We start from the raw sequence: 18033 nt of genomic DNA, 5'->3' as shown, positions 1-18033 counted from the left end.
GGCAATGGCATCGGCCATCATGCACACAAATGTACCGCAGTTCTGGTCATTGGTCTGTCGAGGCGTGAAGAGGGCGTCAACCGTCGGTGTCGGTGCGTCGTTGAGGGGGGCTTCAGTGGCCCTGGTGTACCAATCCCACAAGATGGAGCCGATATTGGCCATATCAATGTGGTACTTGTCGCCTGGGCAAGCCTTGGAGTCAAATAAAACTATGGATAGGTTTTCGTGTCTGGTTAATGGCGCACCAGGGGGGCCCAGGGGTTTTGCGGACTTGGGCGCCGGCACCGCGACGAGTATCGCAAACAGGACCCAATGCAGATTGTCTGGGTTTGTTGGGGATAGCAGTATGTTGTACTCTGCGATGTTGACAGACCGCTTAACATCAAACAAAAAAAGGAAGGTTAGTTTAGTTAAGTACGGTACGGTTAAGTAACTTTTCTTACCGGAACAACCCAAATAGGGACATTGGATCTCCGTGCCATTTTGACACTTTGGAGCCAAGTGGATCCAACGGCTAGCAGTGGCGGATAAATGGTTGGGTGCCGTGATGACCTGGCTTTGTTATGGACGACGCGCCCATACCATAAGCTTACCTACTGACAGCCGCCAATGTCAACCGCCAATGTCAATGTCAATGTCAGTGTCAATGTCAGTGTCAATGTCAATGGCAATGCCACTCCCCCTCTCTCCTCTCATTTCGCCAATCCTCCCGCAATATTGCCCCTCCTCCTCTCTCCTCTCATTTCGCCAATCCCCTCTCGGCTTCTCCACATCCCCCACTACTTCTCCACATCCCCCACTACTTCTCCATAGCCAGCAGCTGTAGCAATGCTCTCTACGCTCGCCACGCACGCTCTAGGAGCATAGCTGGCGCCCCCCCCCAGTCCCCTCTTGTTGTTGTTGATCTCTGGCCTGCTGGGTTGCCTATCTATAAATAGCCGGCCTCTCTTCGTCCATTCCCTTCCTCCCCAGCAGATCAACACCAGTTCTTCTCATCTCTTGTTCTAGTCCTTGTCCCTTGTTTCGCCAATACAATCTCTTGTCGCCCATCGCTCTTGCCTGTGTCTCTCTACTTCGCTTCCGCCTCAGTCGTCGAGATTAACAGGCTTGTAACAACGCGCACCACCTATATATCCAGAGACAAGCATCAGTGTTCATCATCTGTCGCGCCTGGTCCTCGTCAACTCCCTCAACTCCACCGCCGCCGCTGCCACGCCGCCGCTGCCTGCCACGATTTCAACCACCGCCGCCGCCCGTCGTCAACCTCTGCCAAAGCAAAACCAATGTCGGGGTTTGAGATGGCGCGGGGTGTGGTAGTGTGGGTTGGGCCAGGTGTTGGTGTGGGCTGGTGATCGTGATCTCCTTCCAGGCTCTGTGCCCATGCAGCCTTGTCAAGAAACTGGTGGATCCGCGCCCTGGGCCGCATAGCGAGAGGGTCATTTGGGAGAACCGGAGCAAAATGTCGTCTATGATACATAGGTGAGTGTGCTGTGTCAATGCATGCGGGAACACGGTCCGGTCGCCTTACCTAGAGACAGCTTCTGCCCCTTTTTGCGCCACTTGAATTCCAGGTAGGGGGCATACATTCCCCACACGTCTCGCTGACCTTGATCCATTTTTGCTTTGGCCAGCGCGCCAAAGTATGGATGATATGGCGGACACCCGCTCGCATATGGGTACCTCTCATGGAAGGCCAAATATCTCGCAAAAATGTGTTTGGTGACACTCCTTCACGAATGCTGATTGTAGCACTCTTTGACAAACGCGACGACATCCTCCCTGGAGGTAAAGTACATGCGGCGTTTGGGGGGGCATGAAGCGGTTTCTATAATATCCCTGATTAGTGGCCGAGGACAGACACACGGAGCATGAGGACAACGGCATGTAACTTACGTGCAAGTGTGCGAAAATGGGTCTTGATTCGCTGACAAACATTATCAGCTTTAGCTGACCCGTCACTAAGCGTCGCACACAGCATCGGAGATGTCCCTGTTGCTGTTGCGCACTCTGTAGTGTGATCAAAGGTAAACAATCCGAATTCGATACTGGAATCGGCGTAAGTGAGGAGATGTTTCGCGGCGCTCAGTAACATGTCAAGGGCATGGGCTGGTGTTGGAGTTGGAGTTGGGGACAACGGAATCCCTTCGATCGCCTCCTTCTCTCCCGCTCTGAGCTGGTCATATAGATGTTTTCGTCATGCGTTTATCCACCTGATACGGCTTGTGTCGGGGTGCGCAATTGTTGTGGCATATTCCTCCGCGGATTCGACGTTGAGGTTGAAGCGTGAGATGATTCCGACTGCATCTTGCTTCAGAAGTGTATTAAAACGACTGAATCCGTGTACCGCTGTTGCCCGCTTTGTCCGCTTCCCCTCCCCTTCAGATTCGTTTCGTCGCTTAGTCTGTAAAACAAGAGACCAGCGTGAGGATGTGCATGAAGATGTGCAAGTGGGAATGTTCTGCAAGTGCGGGAGTCCTGGAGTCCCGGCACAACCTGCCAGCTACCCCTCCTCTCCTCCACCATCGCTCTCCTCCCGTGTGCGACAGTCTCACCTTCATATCAGACAGAGGGACGCCTGTAGCAACAAGGTGGCAGTTCCGCATCCCATCCTTGCGTCTCCCGTTTCCGTCCAACCATCCCGTTACCGTGCAACCATCCTGTTTCCGTCAACCATCCTGTTCCCGTTTGATCTCCGGTTTTTTCGCAAAGCCTCATCAGTCATCATTGATCACCACCATATCTCATCTCCAGCTCGAACATGAATATGCACATGGATGTCTATCGGTATCTGCATAAGCGGAAGAGGAGAGTTGAGTGCCCTATGTTGCAGGACTCGAGCCATGATTCGTTTTTTGGATGTGGGAAATTGAATTCTGGGGTAGTAGTGCCTACCCCCTACGTACCAGCCGTACCAAATGGCAAACCACGGCGCTGAGAGCGTGAAGGCCGTAAGGCCGAGCGTGGGCATAAGGCCGAGCGTGAAGGCCGTAATAAGGCCGAGCGTGAAGGCTGTAATAAGGCCGAGCGTGAAGGCTGTAATAAGGGCGAGCGTGAAGGCTGTAATAAGGCCGAGCGTGAAGGCTGTAATAAGGCCGAGCGTGAAGGCTGTAATAAGGCCGAGCGTGAAGGCTGTAATAAGGCCGAGCGTGAAGGCTGTAATAAGGCCGAGCGTGAAGGCTGTGATAAGGCCGAGCGTGAAGGCTGTTATAAGGCCGAGCGTGAAGGCTGTCATAAGGCCAAGCGTGAAGGTTGTAATAAGGCCGAGCGTGAAGGCTGTAATAAGGCCGAGCGTGAAGGCTGTGATAAGGCCGAGCGTGAAGGCTGTAATAAGGCCGAGCGTGAAGGCTGTAATAAGGCCGAGCGTGAAGGCTGTAATAAGGCCGAGCGTGAAGGCTGTCATAAGGCCGAGCGTGAAGGCTGTAATAAGGCCGAGCGTGAAGGCTGTGATAAGGCCGAGCGTGAAGGCTGTTATAAGGCCGAGCGTGAAGGCTGTCATAAGGCCAAGCGTGAAGGCTGTAATAAGGCCGAGCGTGGGCGTAAGGCCGAGCGTGAAGGCTGTAATAAGCACGAGCGTAACATTACCAAAACCGATCGCCCGAGACAGCCCGGAATAGGGGCAGCCTCGCGATACGCTTAGCAACCTTCTCGACTCGCGATCGCCCGAGACAGCCCGGAATAGGGGCAGCCTCGCGATTTGTTTGCCATTCTACGTCACAAACCCACTCCAATGCTCCTGGGACAACCTACGTACTCCGCCCCAACTAATTTACATACTCCATTCACCAGGCAAATCAGCATGACAGAATCAGCATCAACGTCAAAGCCAGGGTCGAAGTCAAAGCCGCGACGACGTTCCGGAGCCGATTGGGCAAGGGGAAAGGCGGCAAACCGACAGCGCAAACAAGAAAAGAATGAAAACATGCGGAGGATACTGAAGACGGCGGGTGATACCGAGGCTGGAGCTGAGCATAGAAGTGTTGACCAAGGTTCGTTTCATTACGTATGCTGTCAGACACGTCTCAACCAACGCGACTGACCGTCTCAACCAACGCGACTGACCAACTGTTGTATGGCCTTGTGCCACAGGTTCCGGCGACAGTGCGTACATATTCTGGGCAACAAGAAAGACTGAGCAGCAAACCAGCCCGCATCCGTTTGGAAAGCACCTTACGCACGAAGACTTCCTCAAGCAATATACCAGGGAAGTTGATCACGATCACCCGTACACCCGTCTCTACAAGGACATCCTTGTTGTAGCCGACAGGCAAACGGATGAGATTGTATTTGCGGCAAGGTTTCATCCGTTTGCGGATATGTCAGCGGATGACAGGACCCGTTTTGAGGAGATTGCGCTCCACCTCGACCACCAGCGTCAGTTAGCTTACCCTGTGACGATAAATGGTACACAGACGTCTGGTACCATGATCGGTGTTGGCTGGCGTGTGGGTACAGATAGTGGAAAAAGCATGGGCATCTATCAACCACGAAAAAAGGATTCCGTTAGCAGGGAGAAGTGGGCCGCCTTGCAAGCTGAGTTACCAAAGATTGAGGCGCATTACATCTACTTCCTCAATAAGCTTTCCCCTTACCTCTTTTCTCGCATCAAAAAGCGGGCAAAGGAACTGCGTGTGCCTACTATTTCACAAGCGGAATTCGGGGACCTCGTCGCGGATGACTCCTTCGCCAGCAATATCACCGCCACATGGGATGACTTTGCCAATAAATTCCACCGCGATAACAACACATCGAAACTCACATACGGAATCTGGTTCCCAGTCTCGAACACAACGGGCAAGCTGAAGAGCAAGGCGGATGGATTCGCCTGTCATGGTGGAGTCTTTGTAAATGCGGACTATCGTGTGTATGTGGATTTTGATGCGTGCGACGGCGTAGTCGAGATTGTTTGGCGAGGGCCTGAGGATGTACACGCAACCACGTTGTCCGTCAGAGGCAACGACTCCAATCGCCTCGGGACCTCCGTTCAAATCAACGAGAAGCTGGCAAAACAAGTCGAACGGTTGTTGCGGGAGGAGGGTGTCGTTGCTGCCGGGCGCGTCCTTGGGCTTGCTGAGTCTTTATAGCGATTGCAGACTTTAGAACGATTGCGCTGACCCATTCTGATTTGTATCGACACGAAGATGGAGGAAACGGAGAAGGAGGATTTTATTGGAGCGCGGGGTTTATTGGGGGGAGCAGTACATGTTGGGGTTGTACAGGTAGGGGTTGTACAGGTAGGGGTTGTACGAGCATATCGGCGCATCGATCTGCATGTTATGTGCCGCTGTGTGGTGTGTAAGGTGTGCGTGCTTCTGCGTGCCTGCTAGAGAAAGGTGTCTGATGCAGACCGCTCTAGCGGACCAACCTGATTTAACACGGTGAATGCGTCAAGGTCAGATTGCCCACACCAGCGCTGTTATGATCTCGACGATGGAGGCGGAAGCGAAGTAGAGAAGACAGGGCGAGAGTGATAGGCGACAAGAGATTGTATTGGCGAAACAAGAAACAAGGACTAGAACAGGAGATGAGAAGAACTGGTGTTGATCTGCTGGGGAGGAAGGGAACGGACGAAGAGAGGCCGGCTATTTATAGATAGGCAACCCAGCAGATCAGAGAACAACAACAACAAGAGGGGACTGGGGGGGCGTCAGCTATGCTCCTAGAGCGTGCGTGGCGAGCGTAGAGAGCATTGCTACAGCTGCTGGCTATGGGGAAGTAGTGGGGGGTGTGGAGAAGCCGAGGGGGGATTGGCTGAAATGAGAGGAGAGAGGAGGAGTGGCGATATTGCAAGAGGATTGGCGAAATGAGAGGAGAGAGGGGGAGTGGCATTGACATTGACATTGACACTGACATTGACATTGACATTGACACTGACATTGACACTGACATTGACATTGACATTGGCGTTTGACATTTGGCGGTTGACATTGGCAGCTGTCAGTAGGTAAGCTTATGGTATGGGCGCGTCGTCCATAACATCACCCCTCTCTTTAGCGGCGGCGGCGGCGGCGTCAAGTTTGGTGTGGCCGCAGAGGAGGTGCTACGGGGACAGAGGAAGGCTTGTTGGGGTACAGCGCTGTGGAAGTCCTGGAGGAGTGCGTCGGTATGGGTGAGGTGTTCCACGGGCTCCCAGGTGTTCTCGGAGTCAGTCCAGCCCTGCCATTTGACCAAGTACTGAAGGCGACGACAATGGATGCGAGAGTCAAGGATGGCTTCGACAACCCACTCTTCTTGACCCTCAACGGTCTCTGGGGGCGCGGGTTCGGGTTCGTGTCGTTCGGGGATGGTGAAGCGGGGTTCGAGGAGCGAGACATGGAAGACATCGTGGATTTTGTACGTAGGCGGGAGCTTGAGCCGGTAGGCGACGGGATTGATTTTTTCAACGATGGGGAATGGCCCAATCTTGCGATGGTCGAGTTTCTGAGAGGGCCGGGTTGTATGGAGGTTTTTGCGGAGGAGCCAGACGTGGTCGCCAGGCTTGAAGTCCGGTCCAGGAATTCGTTTGGCGTCGGCGTAGCGCTTCATTTGATCTTGGGCTTCCTTGAGCTCGAGGGCGAGCTGTTCATGGACTTCCCTGATTTGTTTAGCGCGGGCTTCAGCGGCGGGGTTGACGGATTCGGAGGTAGCAGAGGCCGCAAAACTGAAGCGGGGGTGGAGACCCTTGTTGGCGTAGAAGGGGGTGGTCTGGGAGGCGGACTGATGGGTGTTGTTGTAGGCGAACTCGGCGGACGACAGAAGCTGTTTCCAGTTGTCCTGTTGGTGGTTGCAAAAGCATCGGAGATACTGCTCCAGGATCTGGTTGGTGCGTTCTGTCTGGCCATCGCTCCGGGGGAGGAAGGCCGAGGAGAGGTTGGCTTTTGCCCCAAGGAGTTCAAGAAGTCGACGCCAGAACCGGGACTTAAACTGGGGTCCTTGGTCAGAGATGACGTCGTCGGGAGGCCGTGGAGACGGATGATGTTGTAGAAGACTAGGTCGGCGGTGGATTTGGCGGATTCTGACTCGCTGCAGGCGATGAAGTGGGCCATCTTGGTGAGGCGACAGTTGACGTTCAGGATGGAGTCGTACCCGTCCACGGGAGGCAGACCGGTGATAAAGTCCAGGGACCAAGATCCCCAAGGGCGGGTAGGGATACTGTTGGGCTGGAGTAGGCCGTATGGTTTGTGTCGACTGGATTTCGCTTGGCTACAGGTATCGCAGGACTTGACGTAGGCCTTGACGAAGCGCCACTGGCTGGGCCACCAGTAGTTGCGGGAGGCGAGTTCGAGCGTCTTAGACATCCCAAAGTGGCCGGCTAGGGGAGTATCGTGCATGTCGTGGCAGACTTCAGCTCGGAGCTCGTTGGTGGGGACATAGACCAGGTTATCGTGCAGCAGGATCCCATCTTCATCTGAGAACCGCTTGATACGATCTTGGGTTTCCTCAGTTACTTGGGCGAGGGGTATCTTGAGATTTTCGCGAATGGTCTTAGCGAGGGGATCAGAGGCCTGGGCGGCCTTAATCTTGTCAAGCAGCGTGGTATCCATGGGTGTGAGGTAGGCAGCCGCGAGTCGAAGGCGTTCGGGAGTCAAAATTGTGGTTGCCTGGGAGCGGAACGCTTCTTCCCCCTCTTTTAGCTCATGTTCGGAGCGTCGGGAGAGGGCATCGGCTTGGTGCTGCTGGGGACCGGGGCGATAGGTAATGACAAAGTCAAAATCCGAGAAGAATATCGACCAGCGGGCTTGGCGGCGGTTCAGGGTGCGGGTGGTCATGAAGTACTGAAGGTTTTTGTGGTCGGAGTAAACGGTGATCTTGTGACGGGCGCCAATGAGATGGTGGCGCCACTGGGCAAAGGAGTCTTGGATGGCCAGAAGTTCCTTGTCGTATATCTCGTAGTTGATCTCTTCGGCCGTGAATTTGCGAGAGTGGAAGGCCACGGGGTGGAGCTGATTGTCCTGGTCAGGTTGGAGGAGAACTGCGCCAAGAGCGAAGTCGGAGGCGTCAGTTTCGACGACGAAGGGCTTCTCTGGGTCAGGGTGAGCAAGGATGGGGGCGGTGGTGAATGCTTTCTTCAGGTTCTCGAAGGCGGTGTTTGCGGCGGGTGTCCAGGCGTACGGGATGTCTTTCCGGGTCAGGGCTGTGAGCGGGGTAGCGATCTTGGAATAACCTTGGATGAATCGGCGATAGAAGTTGGCAAAGCCGAGGAACCGCTGGACGCCTTTGACATTCTTGGGAGGTTCCCAATCCGTGATGGCAGCGATCTTCTTGGGGTCCATCTGGATGCCTTTCTTGGAGATGATGAAGCCTAGGAACCTCAACGGATTCGCGGTTGAATTCGCACTTCTCTGGTTTGGCGTACAACCCATGCTGTCGGAGGCGGGACAAGACTTCGCGGACATGTTTGGGGTGATCTTCGGGGTTCTTGGAGAATATCAGGATATCGTCGAGGTAGACGACAACAAACACATCGAGAATGTCGCGGAAGATGTCGTTCATCAGGTACTGGAAGACGCCAGGAGCATTGCTGAGTCCAAAGGGCATGACATTGTATTCAAATAGGCCGTAGCGGCAGCGGAAGGCGGTCTTCCATTCATCGCCCGGGCGCATGCGTAAGAGGTTATAAGCGCCGCGGAGGTCGATCTTGGTGAGACGGCGGGCGCCGCGCAAACAATCCATGATACCGTTGATCAGGGGCAGGGGGTAGCGATTCTTCACCGTGATGCTGTTCAGGCCTCGATAATCGACGCAGAGGCGGAGAGAACCGTCCTTTTTTTTCACGAATAAGACTGGTGCACCGGCAGGGGACTTTGAGGGTTTGATGAATCCTTTGGCGAGGTTTTCTTCGAGGTATTCGCAGAGTGCCTTCATTTCTGGTTCGCTGAGGCTGTAGATCGGGCCGAAAGGTGGCTGCTTGCCTTCTTCCAGATCGATTGGACAGTCGTAGGGCCGGTGCTCGGGGAGAGTGTCAGCATTTCTCTTTTCGAAAACGTCGGCGAAGTCTCGATACTCGGGGGCAGGAAGTCTTTGATGTCTTTCTCGGGTGTCGGGGGTTTACTGGGGCTAGGCGAGGCTGGGAGATCGGGTTTCGCAGGGTTGGCGTAGGCGACAAAGACCTGGTCATGCCTTGCTGCGACCCGGAAGGCTGGGGCGGAGATGAACGAGACTCGGAGCGGCGTGGGAGCCGGTCCTGGGGTGCTTGAAGCGAGATACCTTGGGTACTGGAATCGACCATGTTTCGTCGACGGGGACTTCATCCTGGGGATGCGGATCAAGGGCTCGGGGGTTCTGGCGGGTGCTGGGCTCGGGGGTGCTGGAGAGTTGTCCCAATTCGCGAATTCATGGTACAGACAGTCGCAACGGAAACCGACCGAAAGGTTCTTGAAGTCAAGGTTAATGTCGTGGAGGCGGAGCCAGGGGAGACCAAGGGGGATTGGAGCATGGGGTGATTTGGTGACATGGAAGACAAGTTCTTCGAAGTGGTCGTCAACCCACATGCCTACTGGTTGGGTGTGATGGGTGATTGGCCCAGCAGAACTGGGTTGACCGTCAACGAGTTCGATTGTCAGGGGACGCTGATGTTGGACTAGGGGGATGCGGTGTTTGCGGGCAAAGTCTCTGTCGATGAAGCAGGACAGGGCACCATTGTCGATCATGGCTGAGGTAGGTATTGGGGCGCGGCTGGATGATACCATGATGGTAACGGGGTAGTTGAAGGGTTCGAGGGGACCCAGCGCAAGCATGGCGTGGGGGTTAATTCCGGAGTTTTCGACATGGGCAGCGGCTAGGAGGGTTGTGTCGGCTATAACGGAGTCGGGAACCAGGGGGGTGGCCTCTCCCGTTGCAGGAGCTGTGAGGTTAGGAGGCCCGGGGCGGTGTGTGTTGTCCAGTCGCTGGGGCTTTACTGCGGCTGGACTTTGGGAAAACCCTGTTCGGTGGAGGGTTCTTTGATGTTGACGTTGGCGGCACAGGTGGTGGTCTTGTTCTTGACGGGGCAGACTTTTGCAATGTGCCCCGCGCCACCGCAGTAAAGGCAGAGGTTGTTGGAACTGCGGCGTTGGAGTTCCTGAGGGCTCAGAGGGCCGCGGGGACGGGCGGCGTTAATCTGCATGGGCTCGCTGTGGTCGACGGTGGTGGTAGTGGTAAACGAGGTTGGGGAACCGGGAAGGTCTGGCGGCTTCTGTTTCGCTCCAGGCGGCGCTCAAACAGCCGGTTATCGCACTGGATAGCCTGCTCCATCACCACATCAATGGTGGCCGCAGGGGGCATTGTGAGCATCAGGTCTTTGACGTCTTCTTTGAGGCCACGGCGGAAGGTAGCGATCAGGGCCTGGTCGTTCCAGGAGACATCGCATTGTAGCTGGCGGAACTCAGCGACGTACTCGGTTGCTGCACGGGTTTGGCGAAGGTTCTGGAGCTTGTTTTCAGAGGTGCGGACCCTGTCGCTGTCTCCGAAGACCGATTGCATCTGACTGATAAAACTATCGAAGTCCTGAAGGCTGTGATCTTGGCGTTCGACTAGGGGCGCCATCCAGGCTTGTGCAGTGCCGGTGAGGTAGGTGCCAATAGTTTGGATCTTGATGATGTCGCTGGGGTAGCGGTCGGGCTGGAGAGCAAACATCAACCGGATGTTGTTCAACCACCCACGGAATTTGCTGCGGGTACCATCAAACTTCTCGGGCGAGCTGATTCTTGGCTCCAGAGCAGGGTTGGTGGCTTGGGGACGGGTGTACGTATCGGCTTGAACCTGGGCGGCGATGCTCTGGGCAGCTTGTGCGTCGGCTTGGGCTTGCGCTAGGTTGGCCTGCATTTGGCGTTTTGGCTTTGCAAGGCGGCGATGGCTTGGCACATATCGTTCCATTGCTTGGCGGTGAAAGGTACGGATTCGGGTTGGGACATGGCGAAAAAGGTTTGTCGGATGCAGGGCTGGACGGGTTCTGAACTTCGCAGTGTTGGAGCAGATCAAACTGTTATGATCTCGACGACGGAGGCGGAAGCAAAGTAGAGAAGACAGGGCGAGAGTGATAGGCGACAAGAGATTGTATTGGCGAAACAAGAAACAAGGACTAGAACAGGAGATGAGAAGAACTGGTGTTGATCTGCTGGGGAGGAAGGGAATGGACGAAGAGAGGCCTGCTATTTATAGATAGACAACCCAGCAGATCAGAGAACAACAACAACAAGAGGGGACTGGGGGGGCGCCAGCTATGCTCCTAGAGCGTGCGTGGCGAGCGTAGAGAGCATTGCTACAGCTGCTGGCTATGGGAAAGTAGTGGGGGGTGTGGAGAAGCCAAGGGGGGATTGGCGAAATGAGAGGAGAGAGGAGGAGTGGCGATATTGCAAGAGGATTGGCGAAATGAGAGGAGAGAGGGGGAGTGGCATTGACATTGACATTGACACTGACATTGACATTGACATTGACACTGACATTGACATTGACATTGGCGTTTGACATTTGGCGGTTGACATTGGCGGCTGTCAGTAGGTAAGCTTATGGTATGGGCACGTCGTCCATAACACTCGGTGATACATTACATAAAGCGCCAAGCCTCACTGGAGCCACGCAAGCCCCACTGGCAGCCCATATATAAAGCTGTCAGTTGAGCGGCCGCTGCGAAGAGCTTCTTACTTTTTTCTTCACTACAATACACTGCTCACAGCCCTCTCAGAAGGGCCCAATATCATCTACGTTTCCTCTGACGGTACATGGACGGCCAGCTCAAATACCGGACCGTGTAGACGTAGATATAATATAAATAGCAAATTGCTATAATAAGCGACATAAAGGTGACTTTTTGGGTCACTCTGCTCGGACGCCCTTCGGGCCGGATGGGTGTCTCTAACCCTAATCCTAACCCTAACTGGGCTCCAAGTTATAATTTCCATCCACTTAACAATTAGAGTATGTGTGCTTAAAGGAGCGTGTATAGCGAACACCGGTAGCGTTGCTAGCAACTACCTTGAAATACAAGTATGAATATGAGAGATCCCCGACAATCGCCATCTGAGACTTATAAATGAAGTGGTTCCCCTAAGGCTTGTTCAACGCAGTTTAAGGGTCCCCGCTGCCTACTGCTTGTATGCGGAGCTAGCTGTAAGGTGTAGACGTTGTGATATGTTGTGGGCGCTCGTTTAACCCTTGCTGCGTACGTTTATGTAGAAGCTCACCGACTCACATATTGTTGCCAGTTTAGCTCTTCGCAGCGGCCGCTCGACTGACAGCTTTATATATGGGCTGCCAGTGGGGCTTGCGTGGCTTCAATGAGGCTTGGCGCCTTAGGTAATGTATCATCGAGAGCTTGGGTGGCCAGCCCGGGTCTCGGATCAAGTAGAAGTAAAGAGATATAATATGAAATACAAGTGAAGATGAGATATCCCCGACATCCGGTACTTCCGGAAGCTGCTGAGTGCTTCGGAGCGGACCAAATACCGTAAACGTCAACATCTGATGGAATTGAAGAGGACCCAACAGGCGTTGACAAGGTTGTGGTCGTCGTCGTCGTGGCCAAAGCCAAAGCCCAAAGCTTCGGCGTCGACGTCGAAGCCGCTGAAGGCGATAGACCTTACGCTTGCTGAGGACGAAGCCGTGAAGGCAAAGAGGGAACGCGCGCATAAGAGGGCTGCGGAACAGAGGGAGGCTGCCAAAGGGGGGAAGGGGAAGGGCAGGGAGATCGATACCGACAATGAACTGTCGGACGAGGTGAGTGGCCAAGAGAAAGTTTCTCATATCGCATGATACCAATACTGACTTTCTAGGAGGAGGGTGAACTTGGCGGACGAGAAGACACGCCGGACCTTGGGGAGTACAAGAAGGGGATGAAAGCTCTCGGAAAAGGAGGGAAGGGGGACCGCAGCGGTGGTGGCGCTCCTTTTCCATACGTGACAGAATGAGAGAGGGTAAGCTGAGGTTTATGCTGTTTTTCGACGTCCCCATCAAGTTCTCACTCAAAAACGCAATAATCCTCAGCTTCCACCATTGAATCTTGTACACCTTGCATAGAGAACATTCTTTCGCACGCACGCCACCTTTCAGCGAGGCCAAATCATGCACGGTTTACAACTCTCCCATTTCGCCTTTCTGCCGTTGGACGGTAATGAAGGACTCACGCCAGCATGGGGCGTCGAGCTCACATTGCGGCATGGGAAAACAAATCAATTTGGGGGATTGGACATTATCGGTTTCATGCGGGCAAAGAACGTTATATTCTGCGCCATAGCGCATGTTGCAGTGTATCTCTTCTACCGATGGCGTATAACCAAGGTAAGGAACATGTTGCATGTTGCTTGTCGACCTTTCTCTTGAGGTGGACAAGCTGAGGATCAGTGCGTTTTTGGACGTGCCCCGTTGTGGGACGCCCAAAACCGAGGTTATCCTCAGCTTGTTTCTAATTCTGGAAACTCTTAGGAAACTCCACCGGATCTGTTTGACAAGGCATCGAGGTACAACACGTACATTATGAAAAAGGATATCACCAAAACTGGAAGGAAACGAACTCGCGAGGTTCTCTCGTCGGACGATGAAGATGGGGGCCTGCGAAATGATCCCAATCGCTTTCCATACCAAGCGCACAACAAAATGTTCAAAGCAGCCTTCGCGGCAGTCGGGATTCACGCTTCCAAGGTCACCCACTTAACCCGCGGTACCGGTAGTAAGGAAGCCAGAGGCAACGGAGCGGACGTAAACGCGATCACCAATATGGGAGGTTGGAATCGTAGTGCATTTTGGCTCGGGTATGACACGGATGTCCCCAAAGAAGTGATGCGGGCCATCGGCGAGTGGCCTGCAAGTGGAGGCGGGTATTTTCTGGCGAGGGAAGTTGAACCACCACAGGAACTAGTTGACCAGATCTTCCCGTGGGCTAAAGAAGCACTCGATGCCCACGATCAAAAGGAACGCACACTGCCTTGCATTGCCAGCAAGAACGTGGCAACCCTGCTAGTCAAGTTACGCAAGAGCCTACTACAAGATGCCGCAATACTTCAATCGCATTTTCCAGCAAACCCCATCTGGCTCCATCCGGTCTTCGCCAATCCTGTCTTTCTCGAATACCAAGCGAAAGTCAAGGCCGCGCAGGAAACGTCACCAGATCCAACAATCGCATCTATCGAGCATGTGCTGCCAAATGTCGCCGTCGCGATCAAAGCAACTAACAATTCCATACTGACGAAGGTGGCAATGGTTGAAGAAGGTATACAGCACCAGATGGCGGCGCTCACAAAACGAGTCATGGAGTCAGAGGACCGAGTAACTGCAAGTAAGTCCGTGCATTGCCTTCGTTGGTGACAAGCTGAGGATGATCGCGTTTTTGAGCGAGAACCCGATGGGGACGTCGAAAAACAGCTTAAACCTCAGCTTGTCTGTCTTAACAATCGCCGACGTCTCTGACATCCATATGTTTGCAGATATCGATACACGCGGGTGCAAGGGCATCGCTATGACCATCAAGGCTTTGCAGCTTGTGTCTGGTTACATCAACGGCGTCGGTAGCGACGTTGCTTTGCATAGTCAGCGCATTGATCATGTGGAAGACTTCATGGGATCTATAGAAGGCATGGTGACCGACTTGCAAACGTCGCCATCCTGGAGGAAGGCTCAAAATGCATTGGAACAACTGCGGTCAACGGAACGGCCACAGCCAGCACTTGCTCTCCCGCCTGTTGGCCTCACAAGACGCCAGCCACGTCTGTGCCTTCCCAAGCCCTCGCCAAAGAGCATTTGCCTACTCCTCCGCCTACACCATCAGCGACATCAGCGGCTGGTGACATCCCAAAGTACATCATGAGTCGGCGGCTTGGTACGGTCATCCAAGTCTGGGAGGAGTACGACAAGGGCTTGGTAGATGAGAACGGGGCGAGGCAGCCGTCTGTAAGGGCATTGGATGCGGGGTGGCGGTCCAGCTGGTGGGCGGCCACAACTGAGCGGACTCATTATACACGGCGAAAGAGGATATATGATGCTGTACAGGCACGTTGCCAACTGACGGCGACCACAGGCGAGGAGGTTGCTCGTGCAATGGAGGTAGAGCGATGCCAGAAACAGCTTACGCTAGCGCAATACCAAGATTTCCTGAATGAAAATAAAAAACAACGGTGCTCATAACTTGCATTGTACGCTCTTTGTGCATTCTGGTAGCATAGGGCAAGCAAGAACGATCTTTCTCGGTTGCTCCTTTGCATGCCAACACAACTATGAGCTCAAATCAAAGCCGTTTGCCCGCTGGGGATGTAGTGCCACCCTCTCATGTATAATCGTATATGTTACAGGATCAAAATCGCAATTTACAAAGTTCCGCCCATAAACAATTCATAGCACGCTTGCTAGCCTCGCGTATACGCTGCTTCGGGCGGAAGTAGTATCCAACAGGGAGAAAATGGAAGGCATGTGCAACTGAGCAGCTCGGAGCCGCATCGTCCAGTCGCTTAGACCGTGTTATGGCCGGGTATGAGGTGAGGGTGTTGCCAAGTTGTCGGCATCGCCAACCAAGTAATCGAGATTGGACACGCCCGATGTGAAGTCCCAGATGACAATCTTTCGATCCTGCAAACCGTAGCAGATGAGTTACCATCGATGACACACCGCTGTTTGCAAAGACGAGGCAACATACCTGACTAGCACTGATAATCTTCCCGCCGTCCAATCCCACGGAGAACACCCAGCTGGAATGAGCCTCCTTTAGATCCAACAACATCTCGCCGCTTTTTCGATCCCACACCTTGATCGTCTGATCATAGCTGCCACTGACAATCCTCTTGTCGTCGAAACAGAGGGTCCGGACAAGGTTCGTATGGCCCTCCAACACCATCGTGCATTGCCCTGTCTTTGCGTCCCACACACGGATGGTTCGATCGTTGGATCCAGATATGATTGTTTCACCATCGAACTGAACGCAGGCTAAGCCTCGCGTATGGCCTTCGAGATCACGGAGAAGTGCGCCAGTGTGTAAATCCCACATCATGATGTGATTGTCTCCTGAGGCCGAAACGATGGTGGAGCCGTGCAGATGAATGGCATTGACGGCGGCTTGATGGCCATACAAGTTGTGCTCGAGCTCAAAGGTTTTCAACGACCAGATTTTGACCGTACAGTCTTTGGAACACGACACGAGATGGGTTTTGTTGAATCGGATATCGAGTACCGGAGAAGAGTGGGCGCTCAATGTGGCGATCCGTTCTCCTGTCTGCGAGGACCAGACGATGATCGTGGCGTCTGATGACCCCGTAATCACGTATGTATCATCGTATTGCAGGCAGAGAACCGACCCCGCATGGCCGGATAGAGTACGGACACAGGTTTGAGACTGATGATCGTAATCCCAGAATTTCACCGTGCGATCGCGGGATCCGGACAGTATGCGCGACTTGTCGAATTGAATGCAGTAAACCGAATCTGAGTGACCATTGATGTAACGAGCCATCACCCCACCGTCCCTCCAGTTGCATTCGAGGATGTGTTTGTTTTTGTAGAGCGTATGCCATGCTGGGGTCGAGGCTGCCGATATGGCACGGAAGGTGCTATTGGTCGCCCGCCGATCGTTATTATTTTGGAGTGCGCGTCGCTCTCGAATGCGAGATAAGACTGCTCGTTGCGATTTCCACCCCCAACTGTGCGTGAAAAGAGGCTTCCAGAGCTGATCATCTCTCGCCAGCTGCGCCCAGAATTTACACACTTGAGCCAGCTTTGCAAGCTCCGTCGGAGATTCGATGTGGGACAAGATTTGCAAGGAGATTTCGAAGGGGAGGTTTGCCAAGAAATCCAATTTTTCCAACACGACTTCGTCTACGCCGCAGGCGGAATCAGTCGCACTGATGAAACTCGCTGCGTCGTGTTCGTCATCTTCATATAGGTATAGGTGCGGAAAATGGTGATAATGGTGGTGGCGGGCGCGGGAATTTAGGTTTCGGTAGTACGCCCCATGATCGAGAGACGGGACAGAAGCGGAAGCGGACATGGCAGCCGTTGCTGCCGCTGCTGCGACAGCCTCTTGCTTTAATGTCACCGAGTACTCAGAATGCATCGGGAAATGGGGAATCGTGAAAGGGTCGATCTGTTTGGGGGTTTTGTCCTTTCTCCTGCGTATTCGGTGGGACAGAGACGAAGCGATAGTCGGTGGCGGCGGGGCAGCAGATGATTCCGAAGATACATTGTTGGAGTTATTTGCCTTTTCGGCGGTCTTGTTTGACTTCCGCGTAAGCCAGCTGTTGTTACGACTAGTGGTTTGACTGCTGCTTGGACTCGAATTTTGGCTAGAGCTCTGACTATGACTTGGACTATGACTGTGGCTATGACTTCCGTGGGGACTGGACGTTCCGAAGCGGTGAAGATCGTGGGCGCTAGCGTTCACGTGCAGGCTCAAGGAGCTGCTGCTCCGAGAGTTAAAGGTATATTCGGTTTCATCGCCGGGTTCTGCGCTCGGTGCGGTGGTGTTGGTTGGCGAAGAGGAGGACTTGTCCTTCCGGAACTTCCATGAAGAAGGTTTGAAGAGCATTATCGATATGGGCCCTAATGAGTGTGGAACTGAAACCGTGTTGAGGGACCAGGAAGTGGAGTGTTGTGGGGAAACCTCTCCAGGAGACAGAGGGAGCAGCGGGCGTTATATTGGGTATATTGGTAGTACTTATGAGTTTGTTCGGGCGGCAATGACCGGGGCACCCTCTGCGACGGCGATGATGCTGTACCGCAAGTCCCAACCCTTGGAAAGACGCCGGCGAGACCAACGCACAGCAGGTCCTGGGAGGCGAGTCCTAGGGGGGTCCTCGGAGGGAGGAGCAATACCTCTGTTTCGAGGTGCTGAGCCTATGCTGAGCCTGTTGGGCCACCGAGGGGTGTGGATATCGGTGGGAAAGACGGGGCGAGAGGGTGGCACCGTGATGGTCAGTCGCAATCATCAATTAGTTCCGGCGTGTTTGCGCAGCTAAGAGGTAGGACTCGGGGAACAAGCAAAAAAAGATGGATTGCCAAAGGGCGGAATCGAACCGCCGTCCTCACGGCCACAACGTGATGTGCTGCCACTATACCACTTTGGCCCCTTTATAAGACTTCATCATATACATCGTACCGATCTAC

General features: G+C 53.9%; 4 protein-coding genes and 1 non-coding gene across 5 annotated transcripts; 1 reads left to right on the top strand and 4 right to left on the bottom strand.

Moving 5' to 3' along the window:
• Nucleotides 1-1236: 1236 nt before the first annotated feature.
• On the bottom strand, nt 1237-1616 carry EV422DRAFT_571197 (uncharacterized protein; the record flags this gene model as incomplete). The annotated part of the gene is made up of 2 exons (XM_053072968.1): nt 1237-1466; nt 1529-1616. 2 exons carry the CDS (start codon nt 1614-1616, stop codon nt 1237-1239), a joined length of 318 nt encoding a protein of 105 aa, XP_052922077.1.
• Nucleotides 1617-1730: 114 nt separating this feature from the next.
• Nucleotides 1731-3496, bottom strand: EV422DRAFT_571196 (uncharacterized protein; the record flags this gene model as incomplete). The annotated part of the gene is made up of 2 exons (XM_053072967.1): nt 1731-1779; nt 2904-3496. The coding sequence occupies 2 exons, from the start codon at nt 3494-3496 to the stop codon at nt 1731-1733; spliced, it is 642 nt and encodes a 213-aa protein (XP_052922076.1).
• An 8921-nt stretch (nt 3497-12417) lies between these two features.
• EV422DRAFT_509320 (uncharacterized protein) lies at nt 12418-12860 on the top strand (the record flags this gene model as incomplete). Its single annotated transcript, XM_053068837.1, has 2 exons — nt 12418-12669; nt 12726-12860. 2 exons carry the CDS (start codon nt 12418-12420, stop codon nt 12858-12860), a joined length of 387 nt encoding a protein of 128 aa, XP_052922075.1.
• Nucleotides 12861-15399: 2539 nt separating this feature from the next.
• EV422DRAFT_500532 (WD40-repeat-containing domain protein) lies at nt 15400-16384 on the bottom strand (the record flags this gene model as incomplete). Its single annotated transcript, XM_053068141.1, has 2 exons — nt 15400-15507; nt 15575-16384. The coding sequence occupies 2 exons, from the start codon at nt 16382-16384 to the stop codon at nt 15400-15402; spliced, it is 918 nt and encodes a 305-aa protein (XP_052922074.1).
• Nucleotides 16385-17922: 1538 nt separating this feature from the next.
• On the bottom strand, nt 17923-17993 carry EV422DRAFT_t133. The gene has a single exon. It is a non-coding gene; the product is annotated as a tRNA-His (tRNA).
• Between the last annotated feature and the right edge of the window lie 40 nt (nt 17994-18033).

Source organism: Fimicolochytrium jonesii, assembly GCF_025526975.1.
Source record: "Fimicolochytrium jonesii strain JEL569 chromosome Unknown EV422scaffold_31, whole genome shotgun sequence".
In the NCBI taxonomy this organism is placed as follows: domain Eukaryota; kingdom Fungi; phylum Chytridiomycota; class Chytridiomycetes; order Spizellomycetales; family Powellomycetaceae; genus Fimicolochytrium; species Fimicolochytrium jonesii.
Note: the sequence above shows the minus strand (reverse complement) of the source record. Positions and strands in the feature narration are given on the sequence as shown.